General features: G+C 46.9%; 2 protein-coding genes across 3 annotated transcripts in view; both read right to left on the bottom strand.

The window, feature by feature from the left end:
- Positions 1-17,214, bottom strand: part of corin (corin, serine peptidase) — a 32,149-nt gene that overhangs the window by 8,026 nt on the left and 6,909 nt on the right. For both annotated transcript variants that reach the window (XM_079491692.1, XM_079491693.1), the window contains exons 5-16: positions 14,200-14,298; positions 12,714-12,952; positions 11,317-11,430; positions 10,180-10,287; positions 9,073-9,183; positions 5,888-6,013; positions 5,003-5,104; positions 4,255-4,486; positions 3,002-3,147; positions 2,095-2,202; positions 1,720-1,833; positions 406-516 (exon numbers count right to left, since the gene is read on the bottom strand). In XM_079491692.1, the coding sequence (XP_079347818.1) occupies positions 406-516; positions 1,720-1,833; positions 2,095-2,202; positions 3,002-3,147; positions 4,255-4,486; positions 5,003-5,104; positions 5,888-6,013; positions 9,073-9,183; positions 10,180-10,287; positions 11,317-11,430; positions 12,714-12,952; positions 14,200-14,298 (1,610 nt within the window). The remainder of the gene's footprint in view (positions 1-405; positions 517-1,719; positions 1,834-2,094; positions 2,203-3,001; positions 3,148-4,254; positions 4,487-5,002; positions 5,105-5,887; positions 6,014-9,072; positions 9,184-10,179; positions 10,288-11,316; positions 11,431-12,713; positions 12,953-14,199; positions 14,299-17,214) is intronic.
- cnga1b (cyclic nucleotide gated channel subunit alpha 1b) overlaps positions 2,606-17,214 on the bottom strand; it is a 76,589-nt gene continuing 61,980 nt past the window's right edge. Inside the window, exon 11 of the transcript XR_013788708.1 lies at positions 2,606-2,776. The gene's annotated coding sequence lies outside the window, so the exon portion shown is untranslated. The remainder of the gene's footprint in view (positions 2,777-17,214) is intronic.

Genomic DNA, 17,214 nt, shown 5'->3' with positions numbered 1-17,214 from the left:
CAAGGACCCCCATTTAATGGCATTTCAATCTCTGGCACCCCTAATATATATTGTAAATTCACTGTTAGTTTAACTCTGAAAATGTACGGGCCCAATTTGGTTCCATTTGTACACTCTCAGAGTTACAGACCCATAAGGGTCCATTTGGAACTCCATTTTGAGGCATGCAGACTCCCATGTCCCTGTATGAACTTATGCTGTACAGATTTCACCTGCCAGTATTTCATTGTTGCCCTTATTAACCTGCCAATGTAACTCACCACAGTTCCATTCATCAGAACTGTCTGAACAGTGCGTGCGTGCGTGCGTGCGTGCGTGCGTGCGTGCGTGCGTCACGTGCGTGTGTACGTCACGTGCGTGCGTGCGTGCGTGCGTTCGTGCGTACGTGCGTGCGTGCGTACTCACCACAGTTCCATTCATCAGAGCTGTCTGAACAGTGTTTAACTCCGTCACACCACAGCGTGCGATGAACACACTGATGGTTGGAACACTCCACCTCGTTATCGTGACACACGGCTGCAAGGGGAACACAAATTAACGTGACACACTGCACCGCTGGGGGGGAACATAAATAATGTGACACACTGCACCGCTGGGGGGGAACATAAATAATGTGACACACTGCACCGCTGGAGACGAGAGAGGAAGATGCAATGCACACAAGATACAATTTACAATGTAGGCATTTATCAGACGCTCTTAATCCAGAGAGATTTACTGTAAGAACAACACCATGGGAATACATCAAATACATTTAAAAAAAATAGTCATCAAGGATCAGAAGTAAACCATGAACCTATCATCTGTGGAATATCTGTACAATGAAACTATACACTTATACACTATATACACTATAGAATGCTACATATGTCTACATAATATGCTATTTAAACTACATAATTTAGCCTCTCTATACGTCTGTAAGGTCGTATACATATGTGTGAGGGGTTGAGGCATAGATATTAAAAAAAGAGATGCCTCATTGGCCGCTGCAGTTCGTTGGAGCGATGTGTGTTGAAGGAGGGGCGGAAGAATTTACACTGGGGGAGGAAGTACGCCCGGAAGTGTGGAAGGCATGTTACGTCACTCAAGTGACTATACTGGCCAATCACAGCGCATCTTTTCCGGGATTTACAGACCCGAACATGCGCTCTGTGACGCACGCTCATGCTTCCGCGGGGCTTCGCAAGGAATCTTGGGGAAGTTTTGCCCTCCCTTGAGCACATACCGTACGCTCCAGAGCCGGAAAGGGCGTCTACGTTTATATGTCTATGGCTTGAGGGTTTGAGGAGGCTCTGGTCATAGAAGGCCTACCTTGTATCTTCTGAAAGCTATCTATAATGTATGTACCTTGTATCTTCTGAAAGCTGATTGGACGACTCTATAATGTACCTTGTATCTTCTGAAAGCTGATTGGACGACTCTATAATGTAACTTGTATCTTCTGAAAGCTGATTGGACGACTCTATAATGTACCTTGTATCTTCTGAAAGCTGATTGGATAACTCTATAACGTACCTTGTATCTTCTGAAAGCTGATTGGACGACTCTACAACGTACCTTGTATCTTCTGAAAGCTGATTGGATGACTAACTATAATGTAACTTGTATCAGCAGGTGTGTGCACCCCTGTCCACTACATCTCAGAGCAGGTAAATAGTGCACTTCTTTGTCACATTTAAATACATTAATATTAAAAACATACTGCTGACCACTTACAGCAGTTGGCCTCGTCCACCAGCAGAGGGCAGTCAGGGAAGCCGTCACAAATCATACTGGATTTGATGCACACTTTGCTGCCTGGACACTCCCACAGCCCTCGCTCTAGACACCCTGGGAGAGAGACATAGACACACAGAGAGAGAGAGAGAGAGAGAGAGAGACATATTACATTATATTATTATATGCTAATATTGAGAGAGAGCGTATCACCACTCAGGTGCAGCCACTATGCTCTGATTGCGCATGGCGCAGCGGTACTGTGTGTGTGTGTGTGTGTGTGTGTGTGTGTGCGTGCGTGCGTGCGTGCGTGCGTGCGTGCGTGCGTGCGTGCGTGCGTGCGTGCGTGCGTGCGTGCGTGCGTGTCTGTTTTACCACAGTTGTCCTCATCAGAGTTGTCTTCACAGTCCATCTCTCCGTCACATCGTTTAGACGACAGGACACACCTCCCCGAACGACATTTAAAATGACTGGGAGAGCATTCTGTCACCACGGAGACCAAGGCAGCACACACACAGAGGAGGAGAGGAAATATGTTGCATTTAGTAAAATGCATGCACGTGCGCACACGCACACACACACACACACACGCACACGCACACAAACACACACACACGTACACACAAAGTACTCAATTGTTTTACAAAAGTACCAATACTGCAATTTAGAACTACTTCATTACAAGTAAAAGTACGGAATTGAAAAGTATCAGCATCAAAAAGTAAAGTACTAAAAGTAAAGGTACTCATATTGCAGAATGTCCCAAGTTCAAAATGTGTACAAAATCTATTGAAAATAGCAGATCTACAAGCTCACAATACGTTGTGTTGCGACGCATTGTGAGCTTGTAGATCTGCTATTTTCAAATGGCCAAAATGTATAGGGTTGAAGTGGTTAATGTATGTTTTCTAATCAAAATTAAAATCACCAAAGTAACTAGTAACTAAAGTTTTCAAATGATTGTAGTGAAGTAAAAGTAAAAATGTTGGCTCTGAGATGTAGTGGAGTAGAAGTAAAAGTACTGGAAATTGGAAATACTCAAGTAAAGTACAAATACCTCAAAATTGTACTTAAGTACAGTACTTAAGTAAAAGTACTTAGTTACTTTCCACCACTGACACACACACACACACACACACACACACACACACACACACACACACACACACACACACACACACACACACACACACACACACACACACACACACACACACACACACACACACACACACACACACACACACACACACACACACACACACACAGGGGTCGTAAATACCGTCTACTCCAGGGACAGGAAGCAAGCAAGAAGTGGAGTTTGCAGTGTGTTCTGGGAACTGGCTGCAGTCGGAGTCCTCGGGCCACTGCAGTCCCACAATGCTTAGCACCGACTCGCATCGCTCTTTAGCGCTACGACACAAAGACCTGAAGAGGTAGAAGAAACATTCCCACAATGCTTAGCGCATATAGCGTTATGACCACGCCCCCAGAGCGGCTGAACAATGTTGAAGCCGCCGAGACATATGTGACTCTTTTTTGTTATATTAGCTTTCATTGGGTTTTTTTATAGACATGACAAAACAAGACATAGATGACAACACATACACCAGACTATAAAGCATATTAAACGAGCAACAGACCATACCTATCAATATGAAACATTAACAAGAGCTGCTTACACTGTATATCAAAACATGCAGTTACACAATGGAGTCAAGATGAGCCGTGATAGGGCCCCATACCGTATGTAATCAAATGCTGCCAAACTGTCCAGCCTCTCCAGGTGTATCAATACACCAGATACAAATTAAGTCATGACTCTTGTCAACTATCCTTTTTCACTGACGAAAACTAAATTGAAACTAAATGAAAACTAAGCTACGATGTCTAAATATATTGACAATTTCGTCAACAACTAAAAACTAGACTAAAATGTCATTTTATACTTGCTTGCATGCTGAAAATAGCAGATCTACAAGCACAACGCGTCGCAGTGCCGACCGTCAAGGTCCGCCAAAATAAATTTCAGTCGACTAAATCAACTGTAGATTTAGTAGACTAAAATCTTACGACATTTAGTCGACTATAACTAGACTAACACTAAAACATTTCAGATGACTAAAATGTGACTATAAAACTAATTGGAAGTTTTATTCCAAAGATGTATAACTATCATACTAAAAAAGAAATCTAAATTTGCTGCCAAAAACAACACTGGGTGTCACCACTCACTGGCATTCACTTCTAATCATGTTTACTAGTTGACTAGTTGCCTAGTTTACTAGTCGACTAGTTGTTTAACTACCTATTAGGTAAAAAATAAATAAATCAATAATAAAAGGGGGGGGGGGGGGGGTGTTTTGGGGGGGAAATAAATAGTTGTACATTTAAAAACTGTGTACATGGGTGACTATAACTATAATCTAACTGATCTTGAGGCCTACAAAAAATAAAATCTTATTAACTAGTCAACTAGTACCAACTAGGTCGACTAGTACTAGTCGACTAGTTCCTTAATGCCCTACCACTCACCTGCACGGGGGCACCCTCTGGTTGGTGAGGGGGTCACATTTGGGCACCAGGAGGGTGCAGGCGTAGAACATGAGGAACGGGTAGCATCCCGTCTGCACCAGGGCGGGGAACAGAGAGCTCTCCCAGGACACGGAGCTCTCGCGCTGGGATGCGTGACCCAGGAGGTTGGGGAAGGACGTGTGGCTGTACGGCAGGTTCATACAGAGCTCCAAGGTTATGGGCTCACACTGGGCTAGAGAGAGAGAGAGAGAGAGAGAGAGAGAGAGAAGGTTAGGGAAGCTGGTGTGCTGGTAGGGAAGGTTCAAACAGCAGCAGTAGAGTTTTGTGTTGTAACTAGGGGTGCACGATTATGAAATTATGACCGATATCCGATCTCCGATTATTTGCAGGGTCACCTCCAGCTCAGTGTACCAACAGCCAATAGAAACCTCCAGCTCAGTGTACCAACAGCCAATAGAAACCTCCAGCTCAACATTCTGTGTTGCACAATTTGGACAGGGTGGCGTGCAGTTGCACTGTCTGGCCACAGGATGGCCGCAAAACCACAGCAACAGAGTTACAGTCCAGCCTCTGGGCTCCTTTAATTAATACCCAAGTTGAAAAAGAAAACTTCAAAGAAAATGTATTTCCACACTAAGGGAAATCGTGAATGGAAACACACTGTGAAGCTGCCGTGTGTGTGTGTGTGTGTGTGTGTGTGTGTGTGTGTGTGTGTGTGTGTGTGTGTGTGTGTGTGTGCGTCTCTTACAACAGTTGCCTTGGTCACAGGCGGGGTTGGCTCCGCCTCCACACACCGGGGAACAGGAAGTGGACGAACAGTTGGTCTGACCTGGAACACACCCGCTCTGGACTGCACAGACAGACAGACAGACAGACAGACAGACAGACAGACAGACAGACAGACAGACAGACAGACAGACAGACAGACAGACAGACAGACAGACAGTATAAGTATAGTGGTATAGTACATACCTGTGTAACTACAACATGACGTCACTGAGCTGCGGTGAAGAGCAAACCACTGCCACCGCCCAAGCCCTTCTCTCTGTTTTTACTCACCACCGCTCAACGTTATTTCAGCTCCGGTGGTCACCTCACCACCGGAGCCGGAGCGGTGGTCACCTCACCACCGGAGCGGTGGTCACCTCACCACCGATAAATCAGACTATGAATGAGCCTTTAGCCCCCTCTGGTGAAGGTAAAGTTGTTTTAAATGTAGTCATGAAGCACAGAGAAAACCTCCATGCTCATCAACGGTTGTGGGGAATCGATCGCAGTGTAGAAAAAAACAATATTGTGTGACTAATTAAAAAATGAAAAATCGCCGCCCAGGGGCTGATCTATTTATTTACTCTGTCAGTCAATGAGTTAAGAACACCTTAAGGACCCCTGGGGGGCCACACATGGGCCGTAGTGGGACTGCTGTCATGGCGGACCCCTGAACAGTGCGCGTGTTCAGGTTTGGTGGAACGGTGGAATTAAGTCACAAACATCATAAGCGTCCTCCATGACGATAGCTCCACCTAGGGGCCACATGTGCCCCCTTATTGGAGGCCCCTCATTGGAGGCCCCAATAATAATGCACGCACGCACGCACGCACGCACGCACAGACAGACAGACAGACAACATTACCAGGTGTGTCAGCGTAGCAGTGTCTCTCGTCGCTGCCGTCTCGACAGTCTTCCTCTCCGTCGCAACGAAACGCCGGCGGAACGCACTGCCCGTCTTCACACTGGACCAAGCCCTGGCTGCTGCATGCTGGGAAATAGAGTCATACTATTACTGGACCAAGCCCTGGCTGATGCATGCTGGGAAATGGAGTCATATAGTATTACTGGACCAAGCCCTGCTGGCTGCTGCATGCTGGGAAATGGAGTCATATAGTATTACTGGACCAAGCCCTGCTGGCTGCTGCATGCTGGGAAATAGAGTCATACTATTACTGGACCAAATTTCCACTATAATTTGCCCTTTTTAAAGTATAACATTTATAAAAATGCCAGTCATTTATTGGTATATTTCAGTATATATCTGCCCTATGTGCACTTCCTCATGATGAAGCCTAAAAGGCAAACGGAAATTTCTATTCATATTCAATGTTCCAATTTATTTTCTTTTGTTTTTTTGTTTTTTTTATCCCACGATTTTGTAACCCATTTTTCACCCCTGTGTCAATTATCTAATGTGATCCTGGGCTCTACACACCCTCCGCCAACCTGGTCCCAATATATGGGGGACATGGGGAGAGCAACGGACTTGAACTCATGCTTCCTTCATGCATGAGTGTCCAAGTTTCTCCTTTACACCTGACATTAATCGTTAATCAAAATTATTTGTGTGACAATTCATCATCAACTTACATTAGTAATGGTGACAGCCCTACACATCACTGGACCACACCCTGACTATACTGCACTCTACTGGACCACACCCTGACTACTGCAGCCCTACACGTCACTGGACCACACCCTGACTATACTGCACTCTACTGGACCACACCCTGACTACTGCAGCCCTACACGTCACTGGACCACACCCTGACTATACTGGACTCTACTGGACCACACCCTGACTACTGCAGCCCTACACGTCACTGGACCACACCCTGACTATACTGGACTCTACTGGACCACACCCTGACTACTGCAGCCCTACACGTCACTGGACCACACCCTGACTATACTGCACTCTACTGGACCACACCCTGACTACTGCAGCCCTACACGTCACTGGACCACACCCTGACTATACTGGACCACACCCTGACTACTGCACTCTACTGGACCACACCCTGACTACTGCACTCTACTGGACCACACCCTGACTACTGCACTCTACTGGACCACACCCTGACTACTGCAGCCCTACACGTCACTGGACCACACCCTGACTATACTGCACTCTACTGGACCACACCCTGACTACTGCACTCTACTGGACCACACCCTGACTACTGCACTCTACTGGACCACACCCTGACTACTGCACTCTACTGGACCACACCCTGACTACTGCACTCTACTGGACCACACCCTGACTACTGCACTCTACTGGACCACACCCTGACTACTGCACTCTACTGGACCACACCCTGACTACTGCACTCTACTGGACCACACCCTGACTACTGCACTCTACTGGACCACACCCTGACTACTGCACTCTACTGGACCACACCCTGACTACTGCACTCTACTGGACCACACCCTGACTACTGCACTCTACTGGACCACACCCTGACTACTGCAGCCCTACACGTCACTGGACCACACCCTGACTACTGCACTCTACTGGACCACACCCTGACTACTGCACTCTGAAGTATAGACAGTGTAGCCTATGGAGTGTTCTATATGAGCCCCTTTGACCTTGTTGTATAAATGAATGGAGAAGACCAGGCATGCCCTTATTTCTGTATCATTTTATTAAAGACAAAAGCTTAGTTACCAAATTCATGTTCAGTCCACTCCAGCAGTGCTAGTCATCCTGCCGAGCTGAACCTCACACCAGCAGTGCTGTCCTGCAGTGCCCGATCTTGATCTCTGCCTCCCTGTCTCTGTCTCTCTAGCTCTCTGAAATCCAAGCTTATGTATGGGTTTGCGTAGCCTATGCGTACGCATGTGCATGTATTGTACAAAACAGTGCGCGTGGTGTGTGTGCACGTGCACGCAGATTCTAAACATCATACTGAACAGGTGACCATTTCTAATTTCTATAGGATGTCAACACAATGTCCCATTGATCACTATGGCCCTGCGCGTGGTGTCTCACCAGACACAAGTCACAAGTCCAGAGTACCATGCAGTCACCTGCATGCAGTCATCACTATGCACATTATACTGCATACTGCAACAGTATATATAAACATTAAACAATATGGAATATTACATGATGTGGTTCCAATACACAACAACAGCCCTACACGTCACTGGACCACACCCTGACTACTGCACTCTGAAGTAGTGCTGCACCATTCATCCAACAAAGATGGCTGTCTAATTCATTTGAGTTACTCTTGTGTTTTTTGAGGGGCGCTAGCCCCTCCTATATTCAGCTATAGTGTAGATTTCTGTCCTACATTAAATACCATTGACAATGAAGTAGGGATAAATGGATTCACGTCATATGTGTCTGAGCAAATGATGATGATGTACGATGATAAGAGCGCCCCAGTGTGATTTAAGTCAAGCACTTTGATGTTGTCTGTTTAAAGCCACAGTAGTTGGCAACCCCCTCCCACACACACACACACACACACACACACACACACACACACACACACACACACACACACACACACACACACACACACACACACACACACACACACACACACACACACACACACACACACACACACACACACACACACACACCAGAAATCTTGCAGAGTGGAGCTTTAAACAGTTGAGTAAATATTAGAGTTTAATATAAGCATACAACAGTTTATATAGTGTAATAATTAGGGGTGCACGATTATGAAATTATGACCGATATCCGATATTCCGATTATTTGCAGGGTACCAATACCGATTCTGACCGATTCCCGAAATTATATATTGATGGAAACAAGCCTAGGCCATAGGGGATTATTGGCCCAAAGCCTGTTAATAAAGTAATCAATCAATAAATAGCATAATACTTTTCCAAGTGTCTGTTTTCACAACTGAATGACTATACTGAATGAGATGAGTACACATTAAATGTAAGTAATGTAAATGTTTTTTTGCTGGTGAAAACCGATTTGTTATGGCCGATATGGCCGATTCCGATCATGCTACCGATTAATCGTGCATCCCTACTAATAATGAACTTACAACAGTTGAGTTCGTCAGTCTTGTCGACACAGTCGTGATCTCCGTCGCACAACCAGTCTCTGGACACACACCTTCCCTCGCCACAACGATGGTGAAGCACAGGGTCGCACACTGTAACACACAACACACACGCACACATGCATGCACACACACACACAATAACTAGCCTGGAAGAGACCTATATGCTTTTCTGGGTACAGAGGGGCAGAACCAACTATAGTGCTGGAAACTGATGCCGACTTTCTATTGGTTCATCAACCTATGAGGCCGCCTCCCCTCACCCTACTCCCCAGTAGAATGCAGCGGAGAACACTGCTGTCACCAAATTTCTGCTCTGTTATTGGTTTAGCGAAATACAAGGTTCACTCCCACTCCTCCTATGCCACATGTCCTGGCTCGTTCGCCCAGGCTGTTTTTCCTATGCACAGCTTTGTGTGTGCGCGTGGGAATTTCAGCGATGATTTGATTGGCTGATGATCACCCCATAGCGATGATGATTACACTTTGATTGGCTGAGCAAAGTACATATTGAAGATAAAAAGTGAGGGCGGAAAATGTCCGAGTGGAATAGTATAAGAGAGTGGCGACACTAGCGTTGACTCCCATTGTAACAATGGAATGCGGAAGTGCTCATTCTATCTCAATGGGATAGTTCCAATGTTTGGAACTACTATAGCCCACAGGCTCCCCGCTTTGTGGCGAGATCAAAGCGTGCCACCACTCTCTTACTATTCTACTAACTAACCCTACAAAAAAAAAAAAAAAAGCCGCCAATTAGCCCTTCACTAAATCCAAAACCCAAAAAGCGATTGTCCAATGCCAATCCAAATAGTTTAGCAACGGTTGCTATGCAGGTCAAACTTTCTTCGCTGCTAACGTTCCTATTGGACAAGGATGGGTTGGGGAGGGACGTAGTGAAGGGCTAATTGTGATTGGCCAGGATGTGAGCACCCCTCACTTCACACGTGTGATAGTGTGACGTTCTTTACTTTGAAAACAAAACACCTGCTGTTTCCGAGGCTTATGTCTGTCTGACTGTACCTCTGTGCTGCTTACGTTCATGACTAATAAAGCAATCAATCAATCAATCAACCGATCAATGCTCACCACAGTTAAGTTCGTCGCTCATGTCTGCACAGTCGTCATACCCGTCACACACCAGAGAGGGCGCCACACAGCGACCTGTACCACACCTGAACTCATTGTCAATGCAGTCTGGGGGGGGGGGACAGAGACAGAGACAGATACAGAGAGAGATATTTTATTTGATGTTTGTCACTATTGTAATTGATTTAGCATGCAGAATAAGTCATTCTAATGACATATAGGCCTATACTCAAGCTTTGGTCTGTGTAATTCTGCCTCTGAGCAGTAGCACCAGACCTGCATCAACATTCACTTATTGGGAAGTTACGTAAATTCCTTTACCTACAAAATATGGACGTAAACAGCTTTAGAATCACCATGGTGACTGCCTCACTGACACGCGCACACGCACACACGCACACACACACACACACACACACACACACACACACACACACACACACACGCACAGAGAGAGAGAACATGAACCCTCTGGTGGAAGGCGTGTGTATGTGCGTGCGTGACGTGTGTCATTTGACCTGTGGGAAACTTCCAGAAGCATCCGTACGTCGACCAATCATCAATCACCTTCTTGACTGCACATCGCCACGGAAACAGACACGGAAATGTCTGCTGCTATTTACACCCAGTGTGTGAACTTTACTGTGTGTGCTCATAGGTTGATATATGTGTGTGTGTGCGTCTGCGTGTGTGTGTATGTGTGTGTGTCCTGGGCATGATGTTAAACTTCTAAGCTAAAGTATAACATGATGCTTAAACACAAGAATGTGTTAACACCAAGCAGCAGTGCAACACTAAAGAACTTTGTTTCCTCTGGTGCCTCCGCCAGTCTAGGACGTATACCCACGGACTGGTTGTCACAGCTTGGGAAGCCCAAAGACGAGGCAAAAAAGGCTGGCAAAAGTATTGTGCCATCTCTTGTTGCCATATATGGTGGGAGACGCCACTGCTTGTGCCCATGTAGTTCTGAGTGACGTGTGTATTGTATCATGAAGACATATCCATGAGTTTATGAATGTAACCTTTACTGCACCTGAAATATTTGTGTCAATGTATGCTTTCCCTGTGTGTAGACATAAATACATTGTTAAACTGTGTGTATGTGCATGAGGTGCGTGAGGTGCGTGCGTGTCTCACCGCAGTGTGACTCGTCGCTCCAGTCGTCACAGTCATTGTATCCGTTGCACACCAGTTTCTGCCGCACACATAGCCCCGTCCCGCACAGGAAGTGGTCATGACCACCGCACAGCGCTGTAGGAACAAAATATTAAATATGAACTAATATGATGATTGCTGCTGTTTCTTATCTCCTACCAGGACCTTTAACACTTGTGTTTTGCCACTAATTCCTCCAGCGCAAGTATTACACTTTCCCTTTCACCAAAAAAGTAGAAAGCGAAAGCTGCTTCCTGTGAAAGTCCATGCTAATAAACAAATTGCAGCATGAAGTCAGAAATGAGCCCAGAACGTCCGCGTTATGATCACTCAGCGCGGATGCAGCGTAGATTCAGTGAAAAAAGGGGAAAAAAAGCCGCTAAAGGATATTTCGAAACTGGCAGGGCGGGGCCGAGCAAGGCGTTACCTAGCAACCGGGACGATGCATTAAAAAAATCATATCGATATAAACGTCCTAAAACGTGTATACATGTCCAAGGCATCATGAGTGTTAACTCATTGATCGCCACTTAAACCTCTCTATGCTAAAACAGCTATATGGTGGCAATAGCTGTCGGCTATTGCCACCATAGACAGCACTCTATTTCACATGGAATACTCGGCTGTTTCCAGTCAGCCAAAAACAGTTAGCGAGAATCGGCTATAGCTAATGTGAGGATTGTATATTTAATGTTACATACTTTTAAAATGTTTCAATCTTTCAATTCCTCCTTCCTTCCTTATTTTGTTAATAATTTTGTAGAGATATCAATTTTTATATACTCTGGGAAATGTGCAGGTTAAAAAACTTTAACCCATTTAGACCTGAGGACGATTCTACAAATGCCTTCTAAAATCCTGACCGTTTTCTGAAAAACCCTGTTTCTATGTCAGTGGTGCTCTTTTCACGTCAAGGACCCCCAGAATTATCTGTATTTGGCCGCCGACCCCCTAAAGGGGTTCATGTAAAAATGTCCCATACTGTTGGGCCGGCCGTTCATAATACAATTCAGGTATGAAGCGGCGGGCCGTATACAATTTGGCCCGTGTATAAAATGTGGCCCACGGGCCGCACTTTGGACACAGCTGCCATATAGGTGATGTTTCCTGTCATTCCCTGGTGCACGGGTTTCTGAACTGCCCACACAGGCCTCCAATGAGATGCAGATCGAGTAGAACATAATTGTGGTATTTTATCATGAACATTATAGTGAGGACCAATTATATGAAGATAGGTTGGTGGTGAAGAGGTCCTAAGTGGTAAAAAAAATTGAGTACTTTTTCCACCACTGCAAAGTTTGTCCCTATGTTTAGAGTACCAACAGGGGGCACTGTTGCACCACTCACTTCAGACTGGTCTGATTTTCTTTTTTACTCACATGGTTTTCCAGTGATGTGGCGCGGAGAATAACAGGATGTAGAACTATCGGAGGAGGCGGAGCCTGTTGCCGCCGCGGTCATCGTCGTCGTCATCGTCGGGGGCGACGCAGAGGAAGTGACATCGCTGAACTGCGAGCATCGCAGGAAGTCCGGCCAGGAGGCGTTGAACATCTGTAGGACGGGTTCACAGCCCTCCCTGGCCGACTCGCAGAACGACCTGCAGGGCAGGATGACCTGTCTGCACGCGCACACACACAGACACGCACGCGCAGTGTTAGGACGCCTTCACAGCCCACCCTGGCCGACTCGAAAAACGAACTTCCTGCACCCCCCCCCCCCCCCTCTCTCTCTCTCTCTCTCTAAGTCACAGCTGTTTAAGGACTATAAATGGGACACTGGTGTGTGTGTGTGTGAGCCAAGAATAACTCTGTCACACTGACTGAAATGAGATCTGACACACACACACACACACACACACATATGCGAAAACATATTTTAGCGACCCAATTCACACCTCCCGCGACCCACCCTTGGGTCACGACCCAGTCTTTAGGAAACAGTGTGTTAGAGGACTCGACCCGACCAGGGGGGTCCAAGCCCCGGTCCGCCAAAACGGGCCGAGCTTGGACCGTTTCTGTACTTGACCAACGGGCCCAGACAGGGCCGGGCTTGGGCTCGCGTGCCGTTACATACATTTTGGGCGGTGAATTTCACCCAGCCATCCGGGACCATCGTGGGCATGTCTGAGCATGTCCGCTACTCCGCTTGCTTCTACAGCAGCGCAGCACACGACGACAGCAGACGCACGCACGCACGCACGCAGCACAGTCTCTAGGCACACACACACCAAAAGTGGACAGGTGCTTACTGTAAATCGCTCTGGATTAAAAGCGTCTGCTAAATGCCTACGACAAGTTGTACCGCGGGGAGGAGCTCCAAACAGGAAGCAGTTTGATTTAATAATAATTAGCACTTTAAGAAAGGAGCCAATTGGTTTTGCACAGTGCAGAACATGGAAGTTGTTCAAACTGTGGTGAGTGCACCCATTGTGGTGCGCGAATTCCCTCTAGGGGGTGCGTGACATGAAAAGGGTAATGGCGGTTTCATGCGGCGTTATTTATTTAACACAAACACCAATTCCGGCAAAACACTGTTGTAGGGAGATGTATAGAGCAGCTGCGTGTCTCTCAGTGCAGTGACACACACACACACACACACACACACACACACATAGGCACACACACACAGGCACACACAGATTCGTCTCCATGTTTCCAGGCTATATGCCCTACGACACCTGCTTTACCGTTTGACAGACAGGTGTATACCGCCCCACCTGTAACTGTCCGCGGAGCGGGTCGCACGTGTTCTTGACGTGTTTGTTTTTTCATCAGAGCGGAGCACAGCTGACACAGCGCCAGCTGCGCCGTGCACACCAGTGAAAGCGCACGCTAGCAAAGGTGTCGGGCATGTGTGTGTGTGTACCTGGTAGCAGTGACAGTAACACATTCGGGCAGTCCCAGGGAACACCCAAACAGCATGATGTGTTTGTAACAGGACAGTCTGCTCAGGTAGCTGAAGAACCTGCCAAGGAAATCACATCACAACATTAACGATGACATCACAACATCAACGATGACATCACAACATTAACAGGTTCAGTCCATCCGACGTGCCCACACATCATAAGCAATCCAATCGACGGGTTGCAATGACGTGTGCACGTCCTAACGCATCTTCAATGATATCAAACGAGAGAAGAATATTCTGATTTTTTTTTTTTTTTTCTTTTTTTAGTTGGACTCCAAGGCTACCATACGCTTCGCTCTTCGTTCACCCCCGGTCCCGGTTACTTCCTAGTTTACCACTGCAGAAGGAATGCCTCGTATCTCCTAATCTCGGGCTCTCTCCGTGGTTTTGATCTGATGGATATACTAAGCACTTCTCAGTTCTCACCTGCCTCTCGTTCAATAATAGGAACGCGAGGGATCATCAGTGATTATTATCGGATTCTTAGCGAGGTAAGCAAGCAAAAATATGTCTCCAATTTCTTTCCGGAACCGAAGGGGGGGTCTTTACAGAGTAAAAGCGGCCATGTCTTCCCAGTACCCCGAGCTTCTATTTTGAAGGAATCCTGGTGCCGATTGTGTTAACCATGCGCGTGCACTTCAATATATTTGACATAATTCATCCACTCGTAATTCCGATGTATGAATAAAACCAAACACTATAAGCTAAAACCCTAAATGATGATGATCAACGCTGATTGATCAGCTGGCAAATCTCTTGAGAGATTCTATTTCACTTTGTCAAACATTTCTGTATTTTCATCATGAAGAATTTCCCCCTTATCCAAAGTTTCGACTTCCAACACGCTTCTTTTTTTTCACTCCCCACTGTCCCCACCTCCTCCCACGGTGGTTCAATGCCCCCCTCCTTCCACCCCTCCCACCGAGACTGAGGTGGGCGGGGATAGGTGGTGAGGAGGACAGGGGGCTTGGGTGTGGACATTTTTGGTATTGCAGCTGAAATGGCTTGGAAGAGTATCATCAGAGAGGATGAAAATGAATGATTTGAGTGGTTGTTTAGGCTTCAGTGGGTATAAAGAGGTATTAAAGGGAAACATTTATATAATACATTTGATTTTAAATTCATGGTGGAGCCCCTTTAAAAACGACAGGTTCTCTGTCTGCCGTCTCCCCTCTGCTCTGATGTTTTTGTCAACTACTTCGAGAAGAAGGTTGACGATATCAGCAGCTCCTTCCCCCCTCTCCCCCATAAAGTGGCATCTGACTCAACCAACACTAACCCCAACACACCATGCATGTCCTCCTTCTCTCCTCTTTCCCCAGACGAGGTCCTACAACTAGTGACTTCCACTAGACCTACCACCTGTCCTCTCGACCCTGTCCCGTCTCCAATCTTCCAGACCATCGCACCTGATCTGCTCCCCTTCATCACCTCCATCATCAACACCTCAGTAACCTCAGGCTGCGTCCCATCTGCCCTCAAGTCAGCCAGAGTAACACCACTCCTCAAGAAACCAACCCTTGACCCCTCAGATGTCAAGAACTACAGACCGGTATCACTCCTTTCATTTCTATCAAAAAGCATTGAACGTGTTGTCTCCAACCAGCTCTCTCTCCATCTCTCACATAACAACCTGCTGGATCCCAACCAGTCCGGATTCAAAAAGGCCCACTCCACAGAAACTGCCCTGCTGGCAGTCACAGAAGCACTACATGCTGCCCAGGCTGCTTCCCACTCCGCAGTCCTGATTCTCCTAGACCTATCAGCAGCATTTGACACAGTGAACCACCAGCTGCTCCTAGACACCCTAGCGGATCTAGGCATCGGCGGGACGGCACTAAAGTGGTTCTCCTCTTACCTCACCGACCGGACCTACCAGGTCTCCTGGAAAGGTCTGTTATCATCCCCCCGAACCCTCCAAACTGGGGTCCCACAGGGATCTGTACTTGGTCCCCTCCTTTTCTCACTGTACACTAAATCCCTTGGCACTATCATCTCTGCTCACAATATATCCTATCACTGTTATGCCGATGACACACAACTGTTTCTATCCTTCCCCCCCTCTGCCACCCAGGTGGAAGAGCGCGTCACTGCTTGCCTGGCTGACATCTCACAGTGGATGTCCTCCAACCACCTCAAGCTGAACCCAGACAAGACTGAGCTTCTCTTCTTCCCAGCTAAGTCCTGCCCGATGCGGGAGCTAACTATTTCCGTAGACAACGCCCTGGTAACGTCTGTCCCAACAGCCAGGAACCTTGGTGTTGTCCTGGACAGTCAGCTCTCGTTCAAAACTCACATCACAGCTGTCACTCGATCCTGTAGGTTCACACTCTATAACATACGACGAATTAGACCGTTCCTCACCCAGGAATCATCCCAGCTCCTAATCCAGACAACAGTCCTGTCAAAACTTGACTATTGTAACTCTCTCCTTACTGGCCTACCGGCATGTGCACTGAAGCCTCTCCAACTGATCCAAAATGCCGCAGCTCGCTTGGTCTTCAACCAGCCAAAATTCTCACATGTCTCCCCCCTGCTCCGCTCCCTGCACTGGCTCCCGGTCGCTGCCCGCACAGAATACAAAACTCTGATGTTGGCATTTAAAGCAACCAAAGGTATGGCTCCCCCATATCTTGCCAGCATGATTGAACCCTACAAACCCTCCCGCGCACTCAGATCAGCCAACGCAGGGAAGCTGGAAGTACCCTCACTAAAAACGCCGGGACAACGCTCCACACGTCCCAAACTCTTCTCCCTTCTGGCCCCAAAACTGTGGAATGCACTTCCCGTTGCAATCAGAACTGCAGCATCACTCCCGATCTTCCGCCGTAGTCTGAAAACCCACCTTTTCAGACTCCATCATGGCCCATAGCACTTACCCTACCCCCCTTAGACAGCACTTCTTAGACTTATATAGCATTTGAAACAGACTTATAGCATGTCATGTAGACAGCACAATAAGTGCATTGT

This window comes from Electrona antarctica, assembly GCF_951216825.1.
Source record: "Electrona antarctica genome assembly, chromosome: 21".
In the NCBI taxonomy this organism is placed as follows: domain Eukaryota; kingdom Metazoa; phylum Chordata; class Actinopteri; order Myctophiformes; family Myctophidae; genus Electrona; species Electrona antarctica.
The sequence above is the reverse complement of the archived record's forward strand: the minus strand, read 5'-3'. Positions and strand labels throughout refer to the sequence as shown.